The 23,057-nt window shown below is 42.3% G+C and overlaps 2 protein-coding genes across 6 annotated transcripts in view; both read right to left on the bottom strand.

Moving 5' to 3' along the window:
- Nucleotides 1–485: 485 nt before the first annotated feature.
- arl5a (ADP-ribosylation factor-like 5A) lies at nucleotides 486–5,336 on the bottom strand. 2 transcript variants are annotated; one of them, XM_029458562.1, is made up of 6 exons: nucleotides 4,968–5,336; nucleotides 2,569–2,629; nucleotides 2,338–2,485; nucleotides 2,094–2,177; nucleotides 1,225–1,416; nucleotides 486–1,128 (listed from the first exon to the last, which is right to left on the bottom strand). In XM_029458562.1, the coding sequence occupies exons 1-5, from the start codon at nucleotides 5,011–5,013 to the stop codon at nucleotides 1,261–1,263; spliced, it is 495 nt and encodes a 164-aa protein (XP_029314422.1). In that variant the 5' UTR covers nucleotides 5,014–5,336; the 3' UTR covers nucleotides 486–1,128; nucleotides 1,225–1,260. The 2 variants fall into 2 exon arrangements, with proteins under 2 accessions (XP_029314422.1, XP_029314421.1); XM_029458561.1 differs by having other exon boundaries at nucleotides 1,265–1,416.
- Nucleotides 5,337–6,083: 747 nt separating this feature from the next.
- cacnb4a (calcium channel, voltage-dependent, beta 4a subunit) overlaps nucleotides 6,084–23,057 on the bottom strand; it is a 33,179-nt gene continuing 16,205 nt past the window's right edge. For 3 of the 4 annotated variants that reach the window (XM_029458676.1, XM_029458674.1, XM_029458677.1), the window contains 12 exons: nucleotides 16,235–16,354; nucleotides 15,789–15,911; nucleotides 15,503–15,630; nucleotides 14,734–14,813; nucleotides 14,523–14,542; nucleotides 13,666–13,746; nucleotides 11,334–11,392; nucleotides 11,136–11,245; nucleotides 10,850–11,001; nucleotides 10,009–10,104; nucleotides 9,725–9,901; nucleotides 6,084–8,060 (listed from right to left, as the gene is read on the bottom strand). In XM_029458676.1, coding sequence (XP_029314536.1) covers nucleotides 7,797–8,060; nucleotides 9,725–9,901; nucleotides 10,009–10,104; nucleotides 10,850–11,001; nucleotides 11,136–11,245; nucleotides 11,334–11,392; nucleotides 13,666–13,746; nucleotides 14,523–14,542; nucleotides 14,734–14,813; nucleotides 15,503–15,630; nucleotides 15,789–15,911; nucleotides 16,235–16,354 — 1,410 coding nt within the window. In that variant the 3' untranslated portion in view covers nucleotides 6,084–7,796. The remainder of the gene's footprint in view (nucleotides 8,061–9,724; nucleotides 9,902–10,008; nucleotides 10,105–10,849; nucleotides 11,002–11,135; nucleotides 11,246–11,333; nucleotides 11,393–13,665; nucleotides 13,747–14,522; nucleotides 14,543–14,733; nucleotides 14,814–15,502; nucleotides 15,631–15,788; nucleotides 15,912–16,234; nucleotides 16,355–23,057) is intronic. The other variant, XM_029458675.1, reaches the window with a different exon arrangement.

Below are 23,057 nucleotides of genomic sequence, written 5' to 3'. Positions count from 1 at the left end.
AAGGTTCAAAGGTCAGCTGTCGAGTAGCTCATCACGAGACCAGAGCCTCTGGGGAAACACGTGTCATGGAGGATAAAGGTAAAGCTGTTTGCTGACTGTGAAAATATGCTTCCTCATAGCAACATTACCACAACACACACGAGGAGTCATCAACAAAGTGAGGCAGCGGCGGCGCCACAAACGAGGAGAATAGTTTGGCTTTGGTTTGTGCTAGTTCTTAATTCTTATTGTGCAGTCTGCTGTGTTCTTATCCTAAACACTCAGTCTCTTCTTCTCTCCATGAATCCCTCTGCTGTCTAACTCTCTCTTTCTCTCCTCCTGTAGCTGCTCATCATGCTCCCTGAAAAGCTTCATGAGTTCATGTGACGCATTCTGCCCCCTAAAAAAAGAATAACCAACATTACAAACAAGAAACTTAATATAGTTTCCTGAGAGAAAAACTAAAGCACACCTGAAAGAAACACTCGTTCATGACACGCTGCAAATTCACCTGAAACAGATAAAAACACTTTATTTCACTGATTATTCATAGGGACTGAAAAGAAGAGGGTATATTGTGATTGTACCCTCCATCTGCACGTTTCAGTCTCCATCAACCATCATCACTTGAACATTCTGCTGCAGGCACCACGTTAAAAGAGAATACTGGACTGTACACACAGGAGGGGCAATAAAAACCGCCACAGCCGGTCTGGCAATACTGCAAGGCCACCACGGGCTAGAGTCACACAGAGCGGAGGAAGAAGTCCACGTACAGTTCCAAGTCACTTTGTCCACGTCTGTGTTTTGCTGAAACCGAAAACCGTGCACAAATTTCAGTTTAAATAATTGGAGTCTCTTTCGTTGTCCTTCTGAAAAGGTCACGCGTTTCTGTTCTGAGTTCAGACGTCTTTTGTAAAATAAATTATCACAGAAGAATATAACATCCCGGCAGCAGTGTGCCCACGTCGGCAGCGCAGGAAAGAGGAGAGGGCCATTCATCAACCGACCTCCGCCCCCCCCATCCTCATTTCAAGCTCGTGTCCGGAGGCAGAGAAAACAAAGAGCAAGGGCGCACTCTTGATCAAAGTCAAAGGTCATCATCTCACACGCAGCCGTGACATCATCCACTCAAGACCCTGGCACAACCTGGAGGCGAAGAAAACATTGGGAACGGGGACGTGGAAGAGAGAGGGACAGAACAATGCAGAAGGACAAGCATTAAGACGACAGCTCTGTACGTACACTGTATCAGAAGCACAAAGATGTGAGATGTAGTTCTCACCCCTCCCCTGTGAGGGCGCAGCAGGCCTGGATGTGCCACTGGTGGTCTTTGACAGAGGTAAGCTGCAGGCTCTGAGAGATCTCCGCCACAGACATGCAACCTTTCACATCCTGCTTGTTGGCAAAGATCAACACGCCTGCCTTTCTTAAATCCTGGAGGACATGAAATGGAGATCCTTTTAAAAAGACACACATTACGTTTAACAAAGAAATCACATTAACATTTCATGGGAACTGATGTGTGAGTGACGGCTCCGACTCAAACATGTAACGCATATTCACGTACATAATTAAAGAGTTTGACTTATGGATGAAGTACTTAGTGCATTAAGTCATTTTAATTAATCATAAGTCAGACTCCAAATCTGTTTGTAAATGTGGCTACCACTTTCTTCTTCTTCTTCATCTTCATCTTCATCTTTAACAGCAGCAGAAGGTCATTTAAAGTTGTAAATCATTTAGCACTACTTTCATCTGCACAGTTTCTTTAATGCAAATTCACTGTTTTGCAATAATATTTCAGAATTATTAAATAAAACTACATTTTGACTTGTGCACTTGATGATTTTTGGGTTTTTAGATTTCCGACGGTTAAATCATATTGCTTTGAAACTGCTCATCAAAATGATGTTTGCCGTGCAGAACGCTGCAAAGTGGTATTCAATTTAATCTGACCCTTTTTGCAGCAACGCTTGTAACTTAAGTAATCATTATTACATTACATTAATACATGTATATCTATAAAACATGATTATCTGATGTATGGCAAATGTGGTGAAATAAATAATAAAGCAGACATTTGTATGAACACACAAACAAACGATACTCACTTCATGTGCGAGCATCCTGTAGAGTTCTTCTTTGGTCACGGAGATCCTTTCTCTGTCTGTGCTGTCGACCACCACGATCACAAACTACTCAGAAACAATGAGAGAAATATATAATATAATGGACGGTTAACAGAAGAATTTCAGATCTTGACGTGTGTGCATGTTTGAGATGAGAGAGAAGGATTTTAATGCATCTACTGTAGCTGTAGTTGATGAGCAGTGAGCCAACGTCGCCCAACATTACCTCTGTGTTTGTGTAGTATGTATTCCACGATGACCTAAGGGACTCCTGGCCCCCAATGTCCCACATCAGGAAATGGGTGTTGTTGACCACAATCTCCTCCACGTTGCTCCCAATGGTAGGTGAGGTGTGTACCACCTCATTCATTGAACTGGAACATCAACAATGAAAACATTTAGGTTGTGGATCTATGAAACTGTGAGGACATGAGCGTACTGAGGTTGGGATACTTACAACTGGTAAAGAATTGTGGTCTTGCCAGCATTGTCCAGCCCCACAATAATAACTTTGTGCTCTGAAAGGAAAGAAAAGACATTCACAAAGAGGTCAGAGACATCAATACGTGGCCTACGTGTGGAGACTGACTGATGTATTATTCTTACGTAAACTCAGCCAAGTAGTGTTTAAAAGATGTGTGGGACCGCATTGAGAGATTCAAACAACAGCCCTTTTTGTTTCCAGCATTATCCTTCTGTACCAAATGGTGTACTGTAGCTTCACACATGCAGTATAACTGAGACATTGTGGTGCTGTGAACAGCGTACTTTCACAGCTACAGTTGGTGGGTGGTCTTAAGCAAGCTTGTACAGTCAGGCTGAAGTGGAGAGGATACATATTCTGTCTCTCACACACACACACACACACACACACACACACACACACACACACACACACACACACACACACACACACACACACACACACACACACACACACACACACACACACACACACACACACACACACACACACACACACACACACACACACACACACACACACACAGGCTTCACCTGTGAGAAAGACTAATAGGGTGTGACACAACGTGAATAAATATCTTGCCGTTAATACATGAAAGTGAAAACAAAAGAAAGATTGTAAGTTAAAGGACACGAGAGTGCACGAGGGATCGGCGTGACGGTTGCTTTTCTATAAATCTTTTGAGACATTAACCAGCTTCAAGCTTTAACAGCTCCTGAAGGCTCCTTTCAAATCTACAACTTAATGTTTCAGATCCTGTGACACAGAAGAGGAACTAAGAACAAACATTGGTTGGTGTTTTACTAGCAGAGTATTTGTCGCTTGAGAAGACGATATTGAACGTTTCAACGATCATCAAAACTGACACGGATTCATTTCCCGTCAATCACCTAATTGATAAATAGCCTAACTGTTTCAACTGTGATCAAAAGACAGACGTTAGATAAACTGCTCATTTTCAGGTTCATACTGGAACATGTTGCCATGCTTTAATGTCCGTAAACCCTTTAACTCCTACTCGCTGTCTGCATATATTATTAATATTCACCCTCTGTCGGAAGAAAGTTCAGTTTTAGGGATACTCAGAGGGGGAATGTGTTTTCTAATAAGCCTGCATGTGACATAGGAAGACCACATCTGACAGGCTTGTTGAATCAGCCCACAAACTGACTGGGTCGTCTTATTTCAGTGATCAATTTAAGATCATTTGAAAGCTATATGCAAATCTGTGACCATGTTTAATAGGATTTTGCTGCCTTGAAGCCTTTTAACGGTTATGATGAATATGGATAACTAAAGTTTGTAATGTCTAAATCACATGCCCTCCTCACTGTGAATGAACTTCTGTTGCTCCACCGGAGTTGAATCAATCAACTGGGGACATTCACGGTAAGACTTCCTGAGACTTGCAAGTGCAGCTGGGGCTAGATCCAGAGGTTACAACAAAAGCCTTACAGACTCCAACGACATGATGGATAGAAGCAAAAGGGAGCAGAGCTCAGCGATGGTCTAACAGAGGAAGGGGCCATTAATGACTAGCCAGACAAAGATGAAACAATGTGTACAGCTTTTGTTGGACATTTTAAAAAAGGATATTAAATGTTGAGCACTTTTTAAAATTGTAATCTATCAGCTAATTGTAAAATATACCCATCATCAGTTTCCCAGAGCCAATTTTGTGTTTTAAAATGGCTTGTTTTGCTTTATAATACCCCCAATCGTGTTTACATGTGACACCCTACAGTAAACGTGTCCCATGTGATCTACTGTGGAGTCATGAGCAATAGTGGGAATTGTAATGATTCTTGTTTTAGAGAAGCTAAGCCAAGTGTGAATGGATATTGGGTTACCTGTATTGCTGACATCACACTGATAAAGGTAAAGTGATTCACCCTGAAGTCATTCATAGATCCTTATTGGCTCGCACATTGTGCTGATGTGGCTGCCTTCAGTGAGCTCTGCTTGTGTGGCCATCTCTGGTCATACTACCTGAACACTGGACCGTACAGGGACTCGTGTTACAGAGGTTTTGCAAAGACCTACCTGTTTACTGATTCAAGATCCCTATCCAGGGATCGACTTGGTTTCACCTAACCATCGCTCCATCCCCAGAGAGCATAAATAATCTAACACTCAGAGTGTGTAGAAAACGACATTATTCACCACGTTATCTAACGTTACGCAGTTAGCACAGTGGTAAAGCATACACACGTTTACAGACAAAATATTAAACTACTCTTATAAACTGTCGTGTAGAAAGCTGTTCATCTAATATAAAGGGAGCAGACCTGTCTTTCAAAGCAGGCCTTACTGACCACCGAGCTCCCATGTCTTCGACAATTTCATGATAAATATCACGGAACCTTTCTTACCTTGATGATTAAAAAGCCTCCATAGCTTCGTAAATAGTATTCCCATGGCTGACGATGAGGTTTTTTGATGCCAGCTTGCAAGAATCCGCTGTAATTTAGCTAGCTAGCGTTGATGCTATTCAGTGCTATCAACTTTACCTAGCTAGCTAACTAGCTAACTACACAGACGAAGAGCTGTCAAAGCTTTTAAACACAACCGCCATACTTGTAAGAATTAATCTCAATGATGTCTCTCCCACAGGATGTAAATGTGACTGTGTAGGTTAATGTATTTCCGGAAACAAAAACAAAACGATAACCCCTGTGGCAAGCTGGTTGGCATCAGCTGGCTGTTGTGAAGTGCGCGCTGCGCTAGTTAGCTGTCAACTGTGCGCATGCGTACATGCACAGTCCTATTGGTACACATTATGTACAAAATGCAACAGTAGTCAATATAGAAATAATAATAATAATTGTATATATGTCAATACATATATAATATATACAGAAGAAATAAGAACTAATTATCTATTTTGTTTTTGTAAGACTACAATATATATTAATATATATATATATATATATATATATATATATATATATATATAGATAGATAGATAGATAGATAGATAGATAGATAGATAGATAGATACACATTGTGTAGTAAAATACAAAAAAAGCCAAAACAAATTCACATAGAATTATCATACTGTAATTATTTACACGTAAACTCACTATTGGCTACGCAGACACATGTTAAATTATTCTTGTATATTGTATTATAATAGTGAATGATTATGTTGGATTAAAACGATTAGTCGATTCATCAATTAGTTGACCTGCAAAGTCAGAAATTCTTTAAAATGTGAATATTTCATGGTTTTCTTCTATGTTACACCCATCTTCTATACACCTTTGAGTTTTGAAGTGAAAAAACCCCCAAGAAAATTAAAGGCATCGTCTTAGGCTCTCAAAAAATGTGATTTTTCAATTTATAAACCAAAGGATTAATATATTTATCAAGAAAATACATATGTTATAGTTTTTAGGTACTTGCCTTGTATTTAAAATAGCAATACATATGTAGAATTAAACAACAGGTGTGTGTATGCTTTTGAACAAAAAACAGTGCTATCCATACAACAGCATAAGGGCAGTTTATTTCATTACAATTGTAAAATGACAGTGCACACACATGTTCTAATCAATGCATCATTCTCTCACAGGCAGTTTTCAACTCTTTTAAATGGTCGCCTCAGAGTCTCGAAACAACAATAATAAAAGCTACTGTATATGGCAGATAAGAACAGAAGTCTCCGTGTCGAGCTTCCTTTTCCAGACTCACTGACTAGCATTGAGATCTCTGACCTGTGAACTGGAAAACAAACTGAACTCGAGATATTTAACAAATATTAAATTACAAGATACATGGATATGTTATTAAAAGAAATATTTTAATCATGTATTAGCTGGCAGCATAAAAGAGCAGTCATCTGATTGGAAACAATACGGGGGAACTGCTGCACATTTCCATGAAAGTAGCATTTAAAAGACATATAGTTCCTCACTCAGTCTTTAATGAAACTCAAATTGAATACAATGACAAGTCTTTAATTATGGACATGGATGTCAGTCAAATTGCTACTCAATGAAAATGCTTCAATGTTCATTTATTTCATTAAATCTATAATAAAGTAATAAATATACCTTTTTTTAATCAGATGTTGGAAGGTGTATGCAAGGCTGCCAAGGAAGAAATGAATGGAATGTAACTGAATGTGCTGAAAGTTAATAAATTAACGTTTCTGTTCAATTATTTTAACGGTATTTACATAATGGAAGCCCTCAATATAAGTCACTCGCTAATATCCAATTCTACCTATTCAAAATGAAGTCCTGCCAAACACATGACAGACAACAGCAGAACATGAACAACATGCTGTCATGACCGCTCCAGTGACTTCTACTCCTGGAAGAGTTCCTTACTTATATTAATAACTCTTTTTGAAACATACAAATCTCTTCACAATGCAATCTAACACTCAGAATCAAATCCCCATCAGATGGGTGATAAACGCTACATCTGTCAGCACTCGGTCTAAGTGACCTCTCCTTCCTGAGGTTTGGAGCTCTAAAATGTACTTTTATATTTCCATCTTGATATGGTTAATGACAGAAATGGCATTCAGAAATAACAAAGAGAAGGAAACAGGGAGCTACTGTATGAACCCTGAAGAGAACACCACAACAACATCCAAGTCACTTCAAAAACAAATGTGTAAAACTCTGGATTTAGGGAACAGGCTTCCACGGGATTTATAAACACTCACATCGGGGACAGTGGCAAACAAAGTTGAGGAGCGTTAAAGATCTTTAATATCTTCTACCTGCTCCTGGACGCGTGCAAACATCTGATCATCACCACTGGTGCTGTGTGGCACTGGCTCGAGTCGAGTAGTGACCTGTAACCAGTCCTACCTGCATGCTACTATGGCGGGGAGGGTACAGAAGAGCCTAAGTGGCTCACTATCACCTGCTCGTGTGCTTCCCTCACACGCCACATCTGGGGCATATTCAGATCAGGTCCAGCTTCATCCTTCTGTTTAAAACATAACTTGCTCTTGTGCTACTTTCACATCCAGTCCCTTCCCTTGTTCACATCAAAGCAGGATTCTTAATTTTTCATTTGGCAGGAGCCAAGGCCGAAGGGAAAATGAGGTACTACACATCGACACAAGGTTGTTACGGTCCAAATGAGTGTCGCAGTTTCATCACGTTATAAGCAAATCTGCCTTAACTCGTATGTCCATGGTGGTGAGTTAGAGAGAGACAAGCCTACACTTTGTTTACAGCTCAATGCCGGTGCCTGGAGTCCTGGCTGTAGCCTCCGGGGGATTCTCGGTTACGATGAGGCTTGTAAGAATCCTGGTAGGGGTCCTGGTAGTCCTCCTCCACCAGAGGCGAGTGGTCCCGGCTGTGCTGGGAGCCCGAGGACAGGCGGTTGCGGTTTTTGCGCGCCCGTTCGTTGTGGTAGTTCTCATCGGCAGGCATCAGGCCGCGGCGCTCGACGGGCGAAAGGTCTGTAGTTGTGTGGTTGCTGTTGCGGTTTCTTTGGGCCTGTTTGAGGGAGAAAGTGTATTTTATGACTTTTTAAGTTTATTGAATTTTACAGTTTTCAACACATCATAGAAAAACAGCAAAAACAACAAAAACAACAGACAGAAGAAAGAAAAATAACAATAATAATGAAATAGCACAAAAAGATCAAATTAAATACAATAACAAATAACCAACAGTATTAACATGACGTTGTTAAGATAAGCGACATGAACAAAGTCTTATTCATTAAGTTTACATAAGGGGCCCTATATAAAAATCCATACCATATGTAAATAACAAATATATGTTTTGACAACATGATCTCAAAGGTCATAAGAAGGAAACCTTTGCATCTGGAATAGATTACCTTGGTTACCACAGGGTTGGTGCAGCTCCTATATAAGAGCAAGATTGTCTTGGTCTGAGGGACACTACGCGGTTGTGCTTGGAAGCAGGTAGTGTTCTCATTATTAGTTTGTTGTGCAACGAAATAATAATTAATAAAATAAATAATAAACTATGTCTGTGCTTTATTGATTCCTCTCTGCCCCCCCCCCCCCCCCCCCCCCCCCCCCACCCCCCCCCCCCCCCCCCCCCCCCCCCCCCCCCCCCCCCCCCCCCCCCCCCCCCCCCCCCCCCCCCACCCCCCCCCCCCCCCCCCCCCCCCCCCCCCCCCCCCCCCCCCCCCCCCCCCCCCCCCCCCCCCCCCCCCCCCCCCCCCCCCCCCCCCCCCCCCCCCCCTTCCCCCCCCCCCCCCCCCCCCCCCCCCCCCCCCCCCCCCCCCCCCCCCCCCCCCCCCCCCCCCCCCCCCCCCCCCCCCCCCCCCCCCCCCCCCCCCCCCCCCCCCCCCCCCCCCCCCCCCCCCCCCCCCCCCCCCCCCCCCCCCCCCCCCCCCCCCCCCCCCCCCCCCCCCCCCCCCCCCCCCCCCCCCCCCCCCCCCCCCCCCCCCCCCCCCCCCCCCCCCCCCCCCCCCCCCCCCCCCCCCCCCCCCCCCCCCCCCCCCCCCCCCCCCCCCCCCCCCCCCCCCCCCACCCCCCCCCCCCCCCCTTATTACCACGATGTTGTGAGCGATAAATATCCACGACAACATAACACAACACGTGTAGGATAAAAAGCGTACCACTGTTAATTGTCCACATTAGTCCCTAAAAGATGATAATAGTGTCCGTACAATATTGATTATGTTTTGCTTTCTTAGACATTTAGCAGAAATATATTCACTACCTGCATGAGTCATGATGTTAGACATGATAAACTTAAAGCAAAAGGTTTGCAAAGTATGGAAACAATGAGATCTAATGTAAACACCCGTTGATATAAACATCATATGTAATGATATTAGAGGAAAACCTGTAGTCTCCTCATTGCTGTCAATAAAATAAAGATAAAATATGACCAGATACAGTCAGTCGGATACAATCGATCATGGGTGAAGTATTAAAATCCACATGCATCTCAGCTTAAAGCACTATGACTTTAAGGTGTACTTCATTCACTCAGTGCAACTGAATACTTTCCTCTTTCCAGATGGAAATAAATAAATAAAAGCACAGATTTATTTTTAGTGTGCATGATTTTTACAGATAAGCATCTAAACACACTGATGAATAATTAGGGAGTTCTGGCTTTAAATTAAAGAGCAAAGGAAGAGAATACATGTTTCTTTCATTCGACAGGTTCACCTGAATGACAGCAGGGTACGGGGAGAGAGCAGTGGAACCCAGATTGCGCCCCAGCAGGGGGTTGAGTGGTGTGCTTAGCGAAGTGTGCGCAGCACGCCAGTATGCCTCCAGGTACTCTGCCAGGTGTTCACACGCATCTTCCAGCTGGTTCTCATCCAGAATAATATCAAACATTTCCTGAGGTGGGAAAGGAAGAAGAGAGAATAGCGTAGTTTCACCTCTGGTAAAACTAAGAAGTCGCTGTTTTGTTTTAGATGTAAAAAGCGTGTTTGAAGTTCACTCACAGAAGGACACTGTGCAAGTTTTTCCGCGGCAACAAGCTGCACATTCAAGTGTTTGCTTTGAGATTTTCCTCTTGATTTGATTAGCCGCTGGAGGACCTGCAGCAAGCACATGTACAGTACGAAAAACACAAGGAAATATCTCCAATCAGGGAAACTCGACTCGCTTTACACGGGGCACACCTAACAGACATTTGGGGCTTAGCCCGGACCTTTGTCCCTGGCATTTCTTTTTAGATAAACAAACTCTAATAGTCCATATTAATGTAGTTTTATACAATCTGGCACTAAAACAAATTTCCATTGTGAAACAATTTATTTTCAATGTGAATAAAAAAAATGGCCGAGGGGCCATCCTGCACCCCGTCACTGGTCAGATTTGGCCTGCGGGCCACAAGTTGAGCATCAGGGTCTCACAGGCATGCCCTCTGTTTTCATACTTGTATTTTGAGTTTCTACTAGAACATGTTTACAGACTTTAATGTGGAAAAAACCCACATGTTTCTCATACTATCTGTCTGAATAGGTATACAGAGGTATTCACCCTCTGAAAAAGTTCAGTTTTAGTATTTATTCTAATAAGCCTGCACGTGACATAGCAAGAGGAGCCGAATCTGAATGGCTTATTATGTTTTCTGATCGAGGCAGCAAACGACAAACTGACTGGTCTTATTTAACTGTGTGTGGGTTGGTATGCACTCCAGATACACACATGTATGTGCATAAGCACTGGATAAGTGAGGTTTCCATATTATGCACCTTTTAACACATATAAAGTAACTACTAGGATGTAAACATGTAGTTTTATTGGATGGCTATCTCGCATCTAAGCCTGCCATCTTACCTTAGGCGAGGACACTTTAACGTGGACGATGATGGGTGCTAATGAGGTCTTGATGAGCTGTGCTGGATGGTTAATGGTGTCTGCATCCAACACTACCAGCTGTAGAGACCTGGCCAGCTCAAAGATCCTTTCTATTTCACTCTGGACCTCCGCTGCACAAAGACAACAACATACAGCAGAATAAACTATGAAGAAGAAGGAATATGAAGGCCATTACTAAACATGCACAGTCTCAACACCTACAACACATGCACATCATTGAGCGGAACAGTTCCTGGAGTTTTACCCAGGCTGGAGCGGGTGTTGGATCTCTCAATGATGGCCCTCTTACTGGGGTTGTTTAGTACTGACCTCTTGGCCAACGATATGTCAGCTGTTACCCTTGTGATGGATATCCTGCAACAAAGCAAGACATGCACGTCATACAGAGCGAACTGGAAGGAGGAGGCTGTAATTAACGACATGTGTTGGTTTGGCTGCTCACCTCCCGTCAAACCTATGCTTCAGGAAGTCAAACAAGGCCTTCTGCATCATATCTGTCACCTGCAATAATGAAGCAGGGAGGAGGCGGAGGATGCAAGATGAAAAGGGAGGAGGAAGTCAGGTCATTTAAGACAAAGAGGTGAAAGACATGTGTCAGGTGTGTTACAAGCAAACAAAAGAGAACATCTACACATCTACTGAATATGATATAAAGCAGTGAACAAGTGTAAGTGGTCCATTCATGCTGCTGCTGAGCCGGGTCTGTGATTTACACACTTGACCGAGCGATTCGTCGTCAGCGCGCTCAGTTTCTCTGCTTTTGTTTGTCTCCCCAGAGCGAACGTGGGCGACATTAAATGAAGTGATTAAGAGCCACAATGAGAAGCGTAGCAAAGACCAAAGCACAGGTGATGAATCGGGGCAGGTGCAAAGTGATGAGTACGACTGAGCGTCCGAGGCCTTGAATTGAAGAAGTCGTTGCCTCTTTGGAGAAAGTCGTCCTTAAAAAAGACATTTTTAAGAACACGTATAATAAATTGTAATACCCGTATGTAAGAAAGTATAAAGGATATAATTACTTTAAGTGCATGAATGTATTGGTGGTGACGTTGAAGTCATACGACCGTGGTGTAGTTTGTTATTAGCTTTTTAGTTCTGACGATTGCATTTACACCTTCAGAAACCATAAAGGTAGTGTTGGCTTCATTATCAACATGTTGTTTCCGCCCCTTCTACCTCTGAATCAGCACCTGGAGTTTCCACAGGCGCATGTCGCTCCTTCTCTCCTCGACATGCTGAGGGTCTCATAAACCTGTTCTTCAGGCCTTCACCCAGCTGTGCTTTCATACATCATGGTTCTTTTACACACTTTCATCTTATGTTTGATACAATGCACTTGCTAGACATAAACTTCTGTTTGCAACAGAGTTTATTTTCTGCAATAATCCACAATCCAATGCAAATCCCGCTGGCTTTGTGTCGAGGGAACCCGGGGAGATGATCACTTCCAGGTTGGCCATCAAAACTACGTCATCCCTACAGCAGCACACTGGCAGAAGCACGACATCTTGCACTAACTGTCTGATATCGATTCATCTGAAAGGAACAATAATCCCAAACGCTGTCTGATCAGATTTCTCGTGGAAACATTAAATGCCATTCAGTCCAAAACCTGAGCGCAGTGCACATTAATCTCTGTTTCTAATTTCAGACCACGCTCCGCTTTTTCAGACTGATGCAGTTTACCCAGAAGGTTGTTACCACGGCAACACCAGAACGGGAGGCGAAGACTGTGATTCCATGACAACTGACTCCCCCTCCCTCCCTCCCTCCCCCCCCTCCTTTATTGTTGGCCCTGTGGTTCCAATGTAATTTATAATCAATGAGCAGCTTCTGTTTTAATGCATCTCTGAGCATTTTAGCTGCAGAAGGAATTCGCCAGAACTCAAGAACCTTCGACACGATGCAACGTGAGGCGTTCGTCAGCCCGGCACATCGCAGATGCATCGTCACTCTGACAGAAATGATGTCACAGGAGGAACTTGTTCGTTATTTCACCTGAAATCAGCGCTGCGACGATCTTTGTGCTGAGACTTCACTATGAAAGTGCACTTCTTGGTCTCACACAGTAATGTAAGTAAACGTACGTGCACACAAAGAATATTGACAAGATAAGGAAGAGCTTCTTCCCCGAGGCAGTGACTCTGCTCAACTCTTCGCCATTAGCATCACCTGCAATCACCTGTCATCGTACGTAACGGACATTTGCACTATTCATATCTGCACAGACTGAATTATACTGTTCAATTCTGTTACTGTACTTATAACCAAATGTATATTCTGTTCATACATTCCTGTTTGCACATATTTATAGCATCACTCGATGCACCTTCTGTATATAATAAAGCACATTTCTGCACGTCTGGTTAGATACTAACTGCATTTCATCGGCTTGTACCTGAACTCTGCACAATGACAATAAAGTTGAGGAGACTGACATGAACACGACGGAGTCTTTATAAATGTTTGTGACGGCCGTCATGTCATTTGGTAAATTCAGATTAAGATTTCTTTGTTATGACAACTTGACACACACACTGGTCTCGTGACGGCTGAACCAAACACACACGACAGTTTAAAGTATTACATAAAGAGAAGTCGTCATAACAAAAACATCTCAAATAATGTCGGCTTTGCATTTAAAGCGTCACTTAACATCCGTACAGACTCCTTCGTGCTCATGGCAGTGTCACGTGGGAAGGGTTATCTACAGAGAAGGATGAAGAGTCTCAGCCGTGAGTCAGACGGCTGGAGGAGCAGCAGCGCCTCCTTACCTCGTAACCTTTCAGGGACGGTCCCACCAGGACAACCGGCCTCATGGAGGGAACCACGTCATACGGAGGGATGTGCTCCGCCTGCAAGGGTGGGCACACACACAGCTACAGTCAAGATTTCATTTCACTGCTTTTTCTCTGTTTATATCATATTAAAGTGAATATATTTGGGTTTTGGACGGTCATGACAAGTCGATAGACACTTGAACACATCATCTTGGACTCTTGCATTTTACAGATGAATCGATTAATCTAGTAAATAATTGGCAGATTAATCGATAATGAAAATAAATGCTTTTTTGTTTGTGGAGTTAAATTTAAGAAGATGTTCATTCAAAAGCAATTTTGCAGGAGAAAACATGTGGATTTATTAATGTATTTATTCGAACACAGATGCTTGTTTAAATTGCTGAAAGCAGTTTCCCAAATAAGCAGCACATGTTAGTTGTTGAGAACTAAACTCTGATGAAGTGTAACTATGTGTTATACTTTATCAATGACATCTAAATGAAAGGCACAACCTGTGGAGTGTAGACCCTCCAACTTAAAACAATACGTTTACTGCTAACCCACTATTAAGAGACCTGTCAATCAAACCTGTGTCACATCTTTATTATTATTAAATTCCACTACATTCATTCATATTGTTCAAGTTTGCTCTACATATAACATAAAAAGACTACAATTGTTTTAAAAAGTGACCAAAAACAACGTGAATAATTATTTAAAATGGGTAAAATGTATTTACTTATTTCATTTCTTTATATAAAAAAAATGACTTTTTAGCGCTTTGATTATTTATTTGTTTCTCTATAGAATAAGCAAGTAAATAAAGGAATATGTAAATATATACTCACCACTTTCTGTTTCTGCTTGCCTGAAAAGAAAGGAAATATCTGGTGAGTAAGTGCATACTGGACAGCGAGTAAATGGAATTACATCAGACATTATGAAGCATCGACACGTCACAGGAGCTGAATGAATATAGATCCCAAGACAAACAATCCCCTCCGTGAGTCTGCAGCGTTTCCTCTCAGATCTAGAAAGACTCGTGTCTGTGGCACCAACCTGCAGAGTTGGGGTTCGGCTTGAATGTGCCCGACACCATTTCTCCCAGACTTGAGGAAGAATTCCCGCTGGACTTACTGCTACAGAGAGGGCAGCGAACAGAAAGAGAAATGTGTTAGTGAGAAGCCCAGTGAAGCACCACGGCCTGTCTGCAGGCTGCACGTCATCGTGTTGCACTTTCTCTCACGTCAATAACGTACTTAAAGAAGTATCTGAGTTGTATTTATTTACTGGGAACCCCTGTGGGAAAGTTGAGCTAAATGAGAATAAATAAAAACAACGAGTTTAAATAAAAGTAGAATATATTGAGCTTGTGTTAAATCATGTGTGACTGAATGCATCTTTATTTTCATCACTCTCTAACTTATTTTCTCCTCTTTCTAAAACACACACACACACACACACACACACACACACACACACACACACACACACACACACACACACACACTTTTCTGACTAAAATCCCCAGACTTTTAGTCAAATAAGACTTTAAACAGGATAAGGTTGGGTTGAATAAATATGATTTTTTAAAACTACCAAGGATATTGGAACATGAACATCCTGCGTTGGCTCCCGGCACACCTCTGAGATGTTGGACCGCACAGCTTTCATCCACCTGACTTCCTGTCCACCTGCCGGCTGCACTGCCAGGCTGTTACACATCCCTGCGCTCATCCCCACACTGTCTTTATCCCTGTTCATCATCCCTGCTGCTGAGTCCTCCAGCTCCCTAACCCTGGTGTCCCTGTGCTCCTCCTCGTCTCACCCATGGAAGCGTCCTCTCTTCTGTTCCTGCTGAAGTCGGATGTTTTCCAGCTTCAGAGGACTCGGGATGAAGCCGATGTCAGAGCCTTCTTTCACCAGCCGGCCGATCCACCAGTCATTGTTGTACTTCTGTCCATCGAAGAGATACAAAGGAGAGTTATTAAAGATACGACGATCACACCCGGTGAACTCTTTATCAATCAACACCTTCTGAAGACATAAGCCTTGGATTAACTTAAACCTTCATCCAAAAATACACCTCACTCATGAATGAGCCTGAACTTTACCTCTTTGATGTGCAGGAAGTCTTTGGCGTCGAAGGAGACGGCGGTGCCGGCCACGGGGACTTCTTCATCCAGAGCACCACAGTAGCTCACGTTGGTCCTCACTGCAAAGGCCACCGCTTTAGTCTGAAGACAGTAACGACGGTGATAAGGGACATGAATATGTAATAGGGATGTGCAATATGAATACAGTTTCACAGAATATGAAATGTTATATCGTGAAGCTGCGATTGTATTTTCTGGTGGACACGTGACTAATCGTTGCAGCGCGACAGTAAATCCACAGACCTTCAGACACCTCACAAACTACATGACATGATCAAGTTGAGGATGTTCTCTGTAACTATTTAGACACTTCTACAAGCTTGAGATGCAGAACAGAGTGAAACTGAATCACACGTCATGTCAGTACAGTGTTGTGCCGTAAATATTTCCCCCGAGAATCTGACCTTCGCCCTCTCAAGCTGGACAGTGGCCTGCTGCTCCCTCTCCTGCCGGCCGCCCTCCTTCTCCTCCTCCAGGGACACGTCTGAGTCAGACGGTCGGCTTGTGTAGGAATCAGCTGAGCCCTGAGGAAACAAACAGCACACAGAGGAGGGAGACGTTACCAAGAGGGATAGAAAGCACCAGTACAGTATGCAACTTTCTTTAAGTGATAATGATTCAACTCGACATCCGAGGGGCAAAAGCCAACAATAAAAGCCTGTAATGTTTGATATGTCCAACTCCAAACTGAACACATCTACAAGCAACACAGTGCAAATAGATGCAGGACATAATGAAACCACAGAGACACATGAATGAGGGGGAGGTGAGACAAACCCAGAGATAAAACAACTCTCAGGAAACCCTGCCTTGTTTATTGCGTCACCTTGGTAATTTAACTAAATGTGAATTTGAAAGACAGAGCGGGGGTACCCTCAGCCCTTTGTCTGGAGTCTAATAGAAACCCCCACTAACCCTTGAATGAAGGGAACACACTGACCTCTATGGGTTGAAAGCCTGTTGCACCTATCAGCTAGCTGTAATGTTGGAATCATCTTCTGGGCTTGTTATAGAAATATAATAGAAATAGTTTTACATGTTGGATTTCTTGCCAGGAGTCAGACTCTCATGTCTGAACGCTGAGTTCAACTCGCCGCACACAAGTTAAGATTTAACAACTTAGTTGTTAGTAGATCTGCCTCATCAATCCCAGCATAAACAGTCAAGACACATACTGAAACAATAAGAACAGGTCATATATAACCCCCACGAGTTAAACTAAGCTGCTGGCTCTAGCTTCATATTTAGCATACAGACATGAGAGTTGTTGCTGTGTTTGATATTTCTTTTGTCCACATTGTGTCCCATGTTAATTAGGAAGGGAAGCAATCCCATGTTTTCTGACAGGTAGCCCACAAGAAACTGCCTGGCTCGTCCTCAAGACACTCAAATGTGCACAAGTGTGTGTGTGTGTATGTGTGTATGTGTGTATGTGTGTGTGTGTGTGTGTGTGTGTGTGTGTGTGTGTGTGTGTGTGTGTGTGTGGAGATCAGTCTCATACCATCACTATCAGTGGAGTCATCTTCTTCCTCGCCCCACTTCCTCACTAGCTATAAATCAGTGGATGCTCCGTTAGAGGAGCAGTAAAAACTCCCCCCCACATATTCTGTGCAGGTCGAGAGGAAGAACTAAAGAGACGGCGAGATTATGACCGACTAGCTGAGAAGAGAAATGTGCAAACATAAACAGAAGTGGACGCACAAGACAAGTTTCCCCTCAGCAGAGAGAGTTCAGTCGCGGCATCACATGCAGCGAGGCTGCAGCGAGGGGGGGGGGAGCTGCTGTGGAGACGCAGACCTCCTGAGGACGATAGTAATCCACCGCTTCCACAGCAGGCAGCAGGTGCAGATCTCAAGCTTAACGTGATGCTTGCACCGACGTGTTTTACGTTCTATGTTATATCTGATTTGTATCTTACAGGTGTACAGATCTTTTTATTGATTTAACCTTTTTAATTTGATTTAATTGAATTTGATTATTTCTGTTATAAGACAATATAAACACAACACTTAATATATATATATATATATATATATATATATATATATATATATATATATATATATATATATATATATATGATTTTTTCAAATTGTCAGAAAATGTTGCTTTTCTCGGTTTTATATCATATTCAATTGAATATCTTTGGGTTTTGGACACTGAAATAAAGATACCCGAGAAAAGAAATAGTCTTCGCGCTCTTTATTCTTTGCAAAGAAGGTTCGATCATCACACAGAGTGCAGGTGAGGAAGACTGAACACATGTATCGCTGTGTTATACATTTAAAAGACAAAGACAGGGGAGGTTTGGAAGATTCGTAAAGCTTAACAGCATATGGTACAGATCAACAGGCCCTGTACCCCCCCATGGTTGGGTGCCATAAAGTATATGACCCTAATAACCTGCAACTGACCCCTCGTCCTCTCCTCCCCCCCGAGAGGGAAGAGACTCGAACGACCTCCTGATAACACTTGCTGCTCCTGGCTGCTACGCCGGGGAAAACAAACATATTATAAGTATTAGAAAAGCACATTATGAAATGTACCATTACAGTAGTTGCAGGGTTGATGTATTAGACTGAAGCAATTTTAGTAAAGGCACTTATTTAAAGTGTATGTGCAAATGTTTTCTGACAGTACCAAATGTCCTCCCAATAAATTCTGCATCATTGTATTGATTTTGGAGATAATTAATGTCGCGTAATGTTTCCTGCTATGAAACGTTCACACTCTCATCAATCACCAAAGAGCTTAAATCTAAAGTGCATACTGTAACACTACAATATTCAAACGTTATCATTTGCTCACAGGGATGCTGCATGAGTAACCTGAGCCATGTTGGCTCTGAGGAGTGACCAGCACTGTGCTCCATGTGGGAGATCTGGCTTCAGGCCCAATTAGAGTAATTCAATTAAAAGAGACTAAAAGGAGATACAATAAAACACACACAGCAAGAACATTACATTTAAAAGCTAGACGTGAGTACAGGTGTGTTGCTGGATTTGGTAGCTCTCTTAAAAGAGCTGAAGTTGCAGGACTTTCTTCCTCACACAGAAAAAGATGGGACCTGACACGTCTCTGGAGGATCTGCTGCAGCTCTGGAACCTCTGGAAGTATTTACAGAAGGTTTGAGGAGTAAGTCCATTTAAACTCCTAGACACAAGCTTTTAATGAATCTGCCGATACGATACGCATCATGATAAAGGGGTAGCCATTCTATATTTAGCACTATGGTGCACAACTGTCAGGATATAAAGAGCACATATGTATTACTGCTCCTGTAACATCCAACATCAGAGAACTACTTTTTGTGCATCTGAGCCATTTTTTCCCCACAAATCTTTGCATGTAAACTATTCATCAAAAATCTATTTTTCTTTTGCATTTTCATTATATTTGAGCAAAGGATTGACAGAAACTGAGTCTAATTTACCTTCATAAGTAGCGTCACCTTGTAATCAGAAGAGTTCATTAGAGGTTATTAATCCTGGAGATATTTAGATACTAAAGCTTCGTATTTATACATTGATATTGACCATGATGTGAGCTCCTACTGTGACTCCTTCCAATAATCCTGCACAGAACAAAGCACCATGCACAGAGCATCAGTTATAGTGTGATACGGCTTTAGAACAATCCCTTGTAGTATGCATCAAGCATAAGCGAACCTTAGTAGTGAGAATAAACAAGGACTAAAATCACATCACAGCAGCGTTTCCCACTCCTTCCCTCTCTTTCTGGTCCAGTTAGCTGTTGTTCTCCATCTGGATGGAGTGAGATGTTGCCGCTCTGCAACACAAAACACTTCACGCTCCACTACAGCTGAGCGATCACGACATTAGCATCAACACTGGATGTGTGCAAGAAACAAGGAGCTCCGTGCACAGATAGTTACTGGTCATCGTCGCTTTGTGGTACAGGTGCAGAGAAGACACAGCACACAGCAGCCTCTGCAGGGGTCACTTGTTCCCCTTTTCACCAGCATTACATGAGGCTGAAAGATGAGAGCGAGTATGGCCACTGCTTCTACAGTTACCACCACTGACATCAAAATCCCGTGTGATTCATCGGCCCCACAGTGTCTGTGGCACACCTGTCTGCAGTCACCTGTCACGCCCTTTGTCTGTCTGTTCTCTTACTTTCTGCTATCGAGATCTGCGTATTAACTAAATAGATGTTGCCAATTATTTTTGAGGTTTTACAAAGCAACGGCGGAAGAATACGCTTCTTCACATGTTTTTTAAAGACTTTTAAAAGATGTATTTAAGACATTTTACTGCTTACTTTTTTATTTATTAACAGTTGCATATAAGTCCACATCAAACCTACATGTATTATTTGCTTGAACAATCTGTGACCAAGTGTTTCGTACCATGTACAAAGCTTCCGTGATATGGAGCCATGTTGCATGATGTAATGCCGTGACATGCACCATGACATAATACATCAATGAGATCATGAATTTTAATGACTTCTTCACTTTCATGTCCTACAATCAAAGCGGTGCATTCGTCACTGGGCGACACACAATAACAATAACGGCACTCACCTTCAAATGAGTGAAAACAGACGAGCAGATGAACAAACGCCCACAGAAGTTAATGCACTGTGTCAAAAAGAAAGTTAAATATGCTTTTTCTGGGTCACCTCAACAGTACAGAACACACAAGCTGTAGGAAGATCAGAACATTTAGCGTATTAAGAAAATAGTGTGTCCTCAAGTCTACTTTTTAAAAGCATTTCAAGCATTTTGTTTTTCTTAAATAACAATAATAAAATAATATGTAATTATTATTTTAAGCCACATCACCTGTAGGTGCACAGCTTTAAAAAACAGACTCCTTTTCAATATAAAAGAGGACCAAAGTCACAGTGTATGATCCATTTATTGATACATCAAATAAAAAAAGAATAAAGAAATCCAGTGTATCTGCTTATTGGTGATTATATGCATGCGGTCGTATGTTGATGTTTTCTTTTTAAACACATTTGTGGTATAAAGTCGTTGTTTTTCCAGATCCAACAACATATTTTACCTGAGTCGCTTTTCCTTGTGAAAAGATCGCATGTGACATTTTATGACAAATATATGTTCTGAAGTCTGTCTCTGTCATCTTCCATTTCTCAATAATATTCTTTCTTTCATGACATGAACTCTCCTTTACTAATCTATTCCACAACATCGTGTCATGTTGACGATGCAGCTGCAGTGCATTGGATATCATGTTACTGTGTGTTGCAGAGATGCATTTCTGTGTAAACACTGTGACACTGGTCTCACACTGCAGACTAATAATCCAACTCTTTACTGTCGGCCTTGGTCTACATACAGGTTCTGTTTCACTCCATGAAATGAAGTCAGGAGGGAAAGCTGAAAACTGGAATGACAGCTGAAATGCATTGTGACAAAACGTGTTAGAGATCTTATAAGATACTGTATTAAGAAATATATACTAAAGAGTAGGACTGAAATAGAAGAAGGACCATCGTCAGGATTTTAAACATCAAGTTTCAGTTTTAAGCTGAAATTTGGCTGAAAAACCCCAAATATCACCAAAAAGAGTTTCTGCAGAAAACGTCCTATTAGTTTATCCAAAACTGAACACTATGTGTCGAACTGTGGACATGATGATAAACAGTCAAAGGCTACAAGACTGTACAAAACAACTAAAGTACAGATATTAAATATGAGTCCCCGAGAGAAACCAGCTCTTTTGCTGATTTTGCAGTCAGGACTTTTGAAAAGAGGTCATTGTGTTCATTAAATGTTTTTAGTTTTTACACTGCATACATGTGCATATTGTTGATCAATGTGTCCTGAGTTCATAGATACCAAATACTTGATTGCGCTCCTTGTAGTTTTTGACATACGGCCATTTTCTTATCATACTATAGAAATAAGAAGAAATCACTTTTTTGGCCGCTTTTTACATTTTCTTCAGATTTGTGCTTCAGGCAACAAGAAGTCCGACTCATGTTCCCCAAACGGAACACTATGTGACTGACTGTGGACATGAATCTCCAAACAATGACCCACTATGTTTGACACAAACTCTTCTTCACTGATAAAAAGTCGAAGGCTACAAGACAACTTGGCTGTCAAAAGTTCATCTGTCTGTGTGTGGCTGCAGCGTCACCACTCGGCTGCTGAGGCCTGGAGACGGAGGCGTTCCCTCTCTGCCTTAACTCACGTGTTTGGATCTGGACTGTCAAACTAATTCACAATGTCAGTTTCGTGCACATTTTGGTTGAACAACATTCCCATCAGCCGTAGAATTGAAGAATTCTCTCAATGCATGAAGGGTGGCAGTAGCTCCGTCCATAGTGACTCGCTGTGTACATGTGTGAGCATTGAAAGAGATGCTTCGTGCGGATACATCTCCAGCTCGTCGGGTCCGGAGGATTTGCTTTCTGTTTCGCCCGACGGCCAGCTGGTGGACGTTTTGAGTCCTGCAGACGCAGCCAAGTGGGGTGTAAAACTTGGCCTCAGCAGAAATGTTTACCTAACAGATGATGGTACAGTCTGTTGCCCCCATGCATGCTGCCACATACTCCGTCCAACACAACCGAGTAACAGCATTCATCCACAGAGGACGGGGGGGACGGGGGACAGTATGCAGACAGATACAGTTTGCCGTGTTGACACAGAGCCTCTTTCATTAAATCTCTACATTGCATAAGAGCAGAAAATATGAGATTTTGCAAGCAAGCGTGTCGATCTATAAATAGCCAATATAAATAGTGTCATCATGAACATTTCTCACATATATATGAGGATACATTATATTAAAAACAGATCTTTGCACAAGAGAATGATTGCAGAAATTAAAGGAATAAAGCAAATAATTTCCACTCTTTTAATCTTTACAAGAACACAATATAAACTCTTGCACACGCACTACATCTACCTCGCCTTCTTTGTACAAACAATACGTGATGAACAGAACCACAGAGGAATATCATTTCAGAACTGTGCACATGCACACACACGACGGGGAGAAGCTCCTGGGAGCAGGGAACTGGCTTATAAAGGGTTGCTTGACATCAGAACTGAGGCGTGATGTATTGGTTTACATTCTGCCCTGATCATCATTTTATTTCTCCTGCGATAGCGCCTTATTCTTCCAGAACCATCGCAACCAATAAGCATTCTCAGACACTTGCATGACTGCAATATCAATAGTTTAATGACAATAAATGTTGAAAAGTGCGACGGAGGATCTGTAG

The sequence above is a fragment of the Cottoperca gobio genome, chromosome 21 (assembly GCF_900634415.1).
Source record: "Cottoperca gobio chromosome 21, fCotGob3.1, whole genome shotgun sequence".
In the NCBI taxonomy this organism is placed as follows: Eukaryota; Metazoa; Chordata; class Actinopteri; order Perciformes; family Bovichtidae; genus Cottoperca; species Cottoperca gobio.
This window is presented reverse-complemented; position numbering and strand designations above follow the sequence as displayed.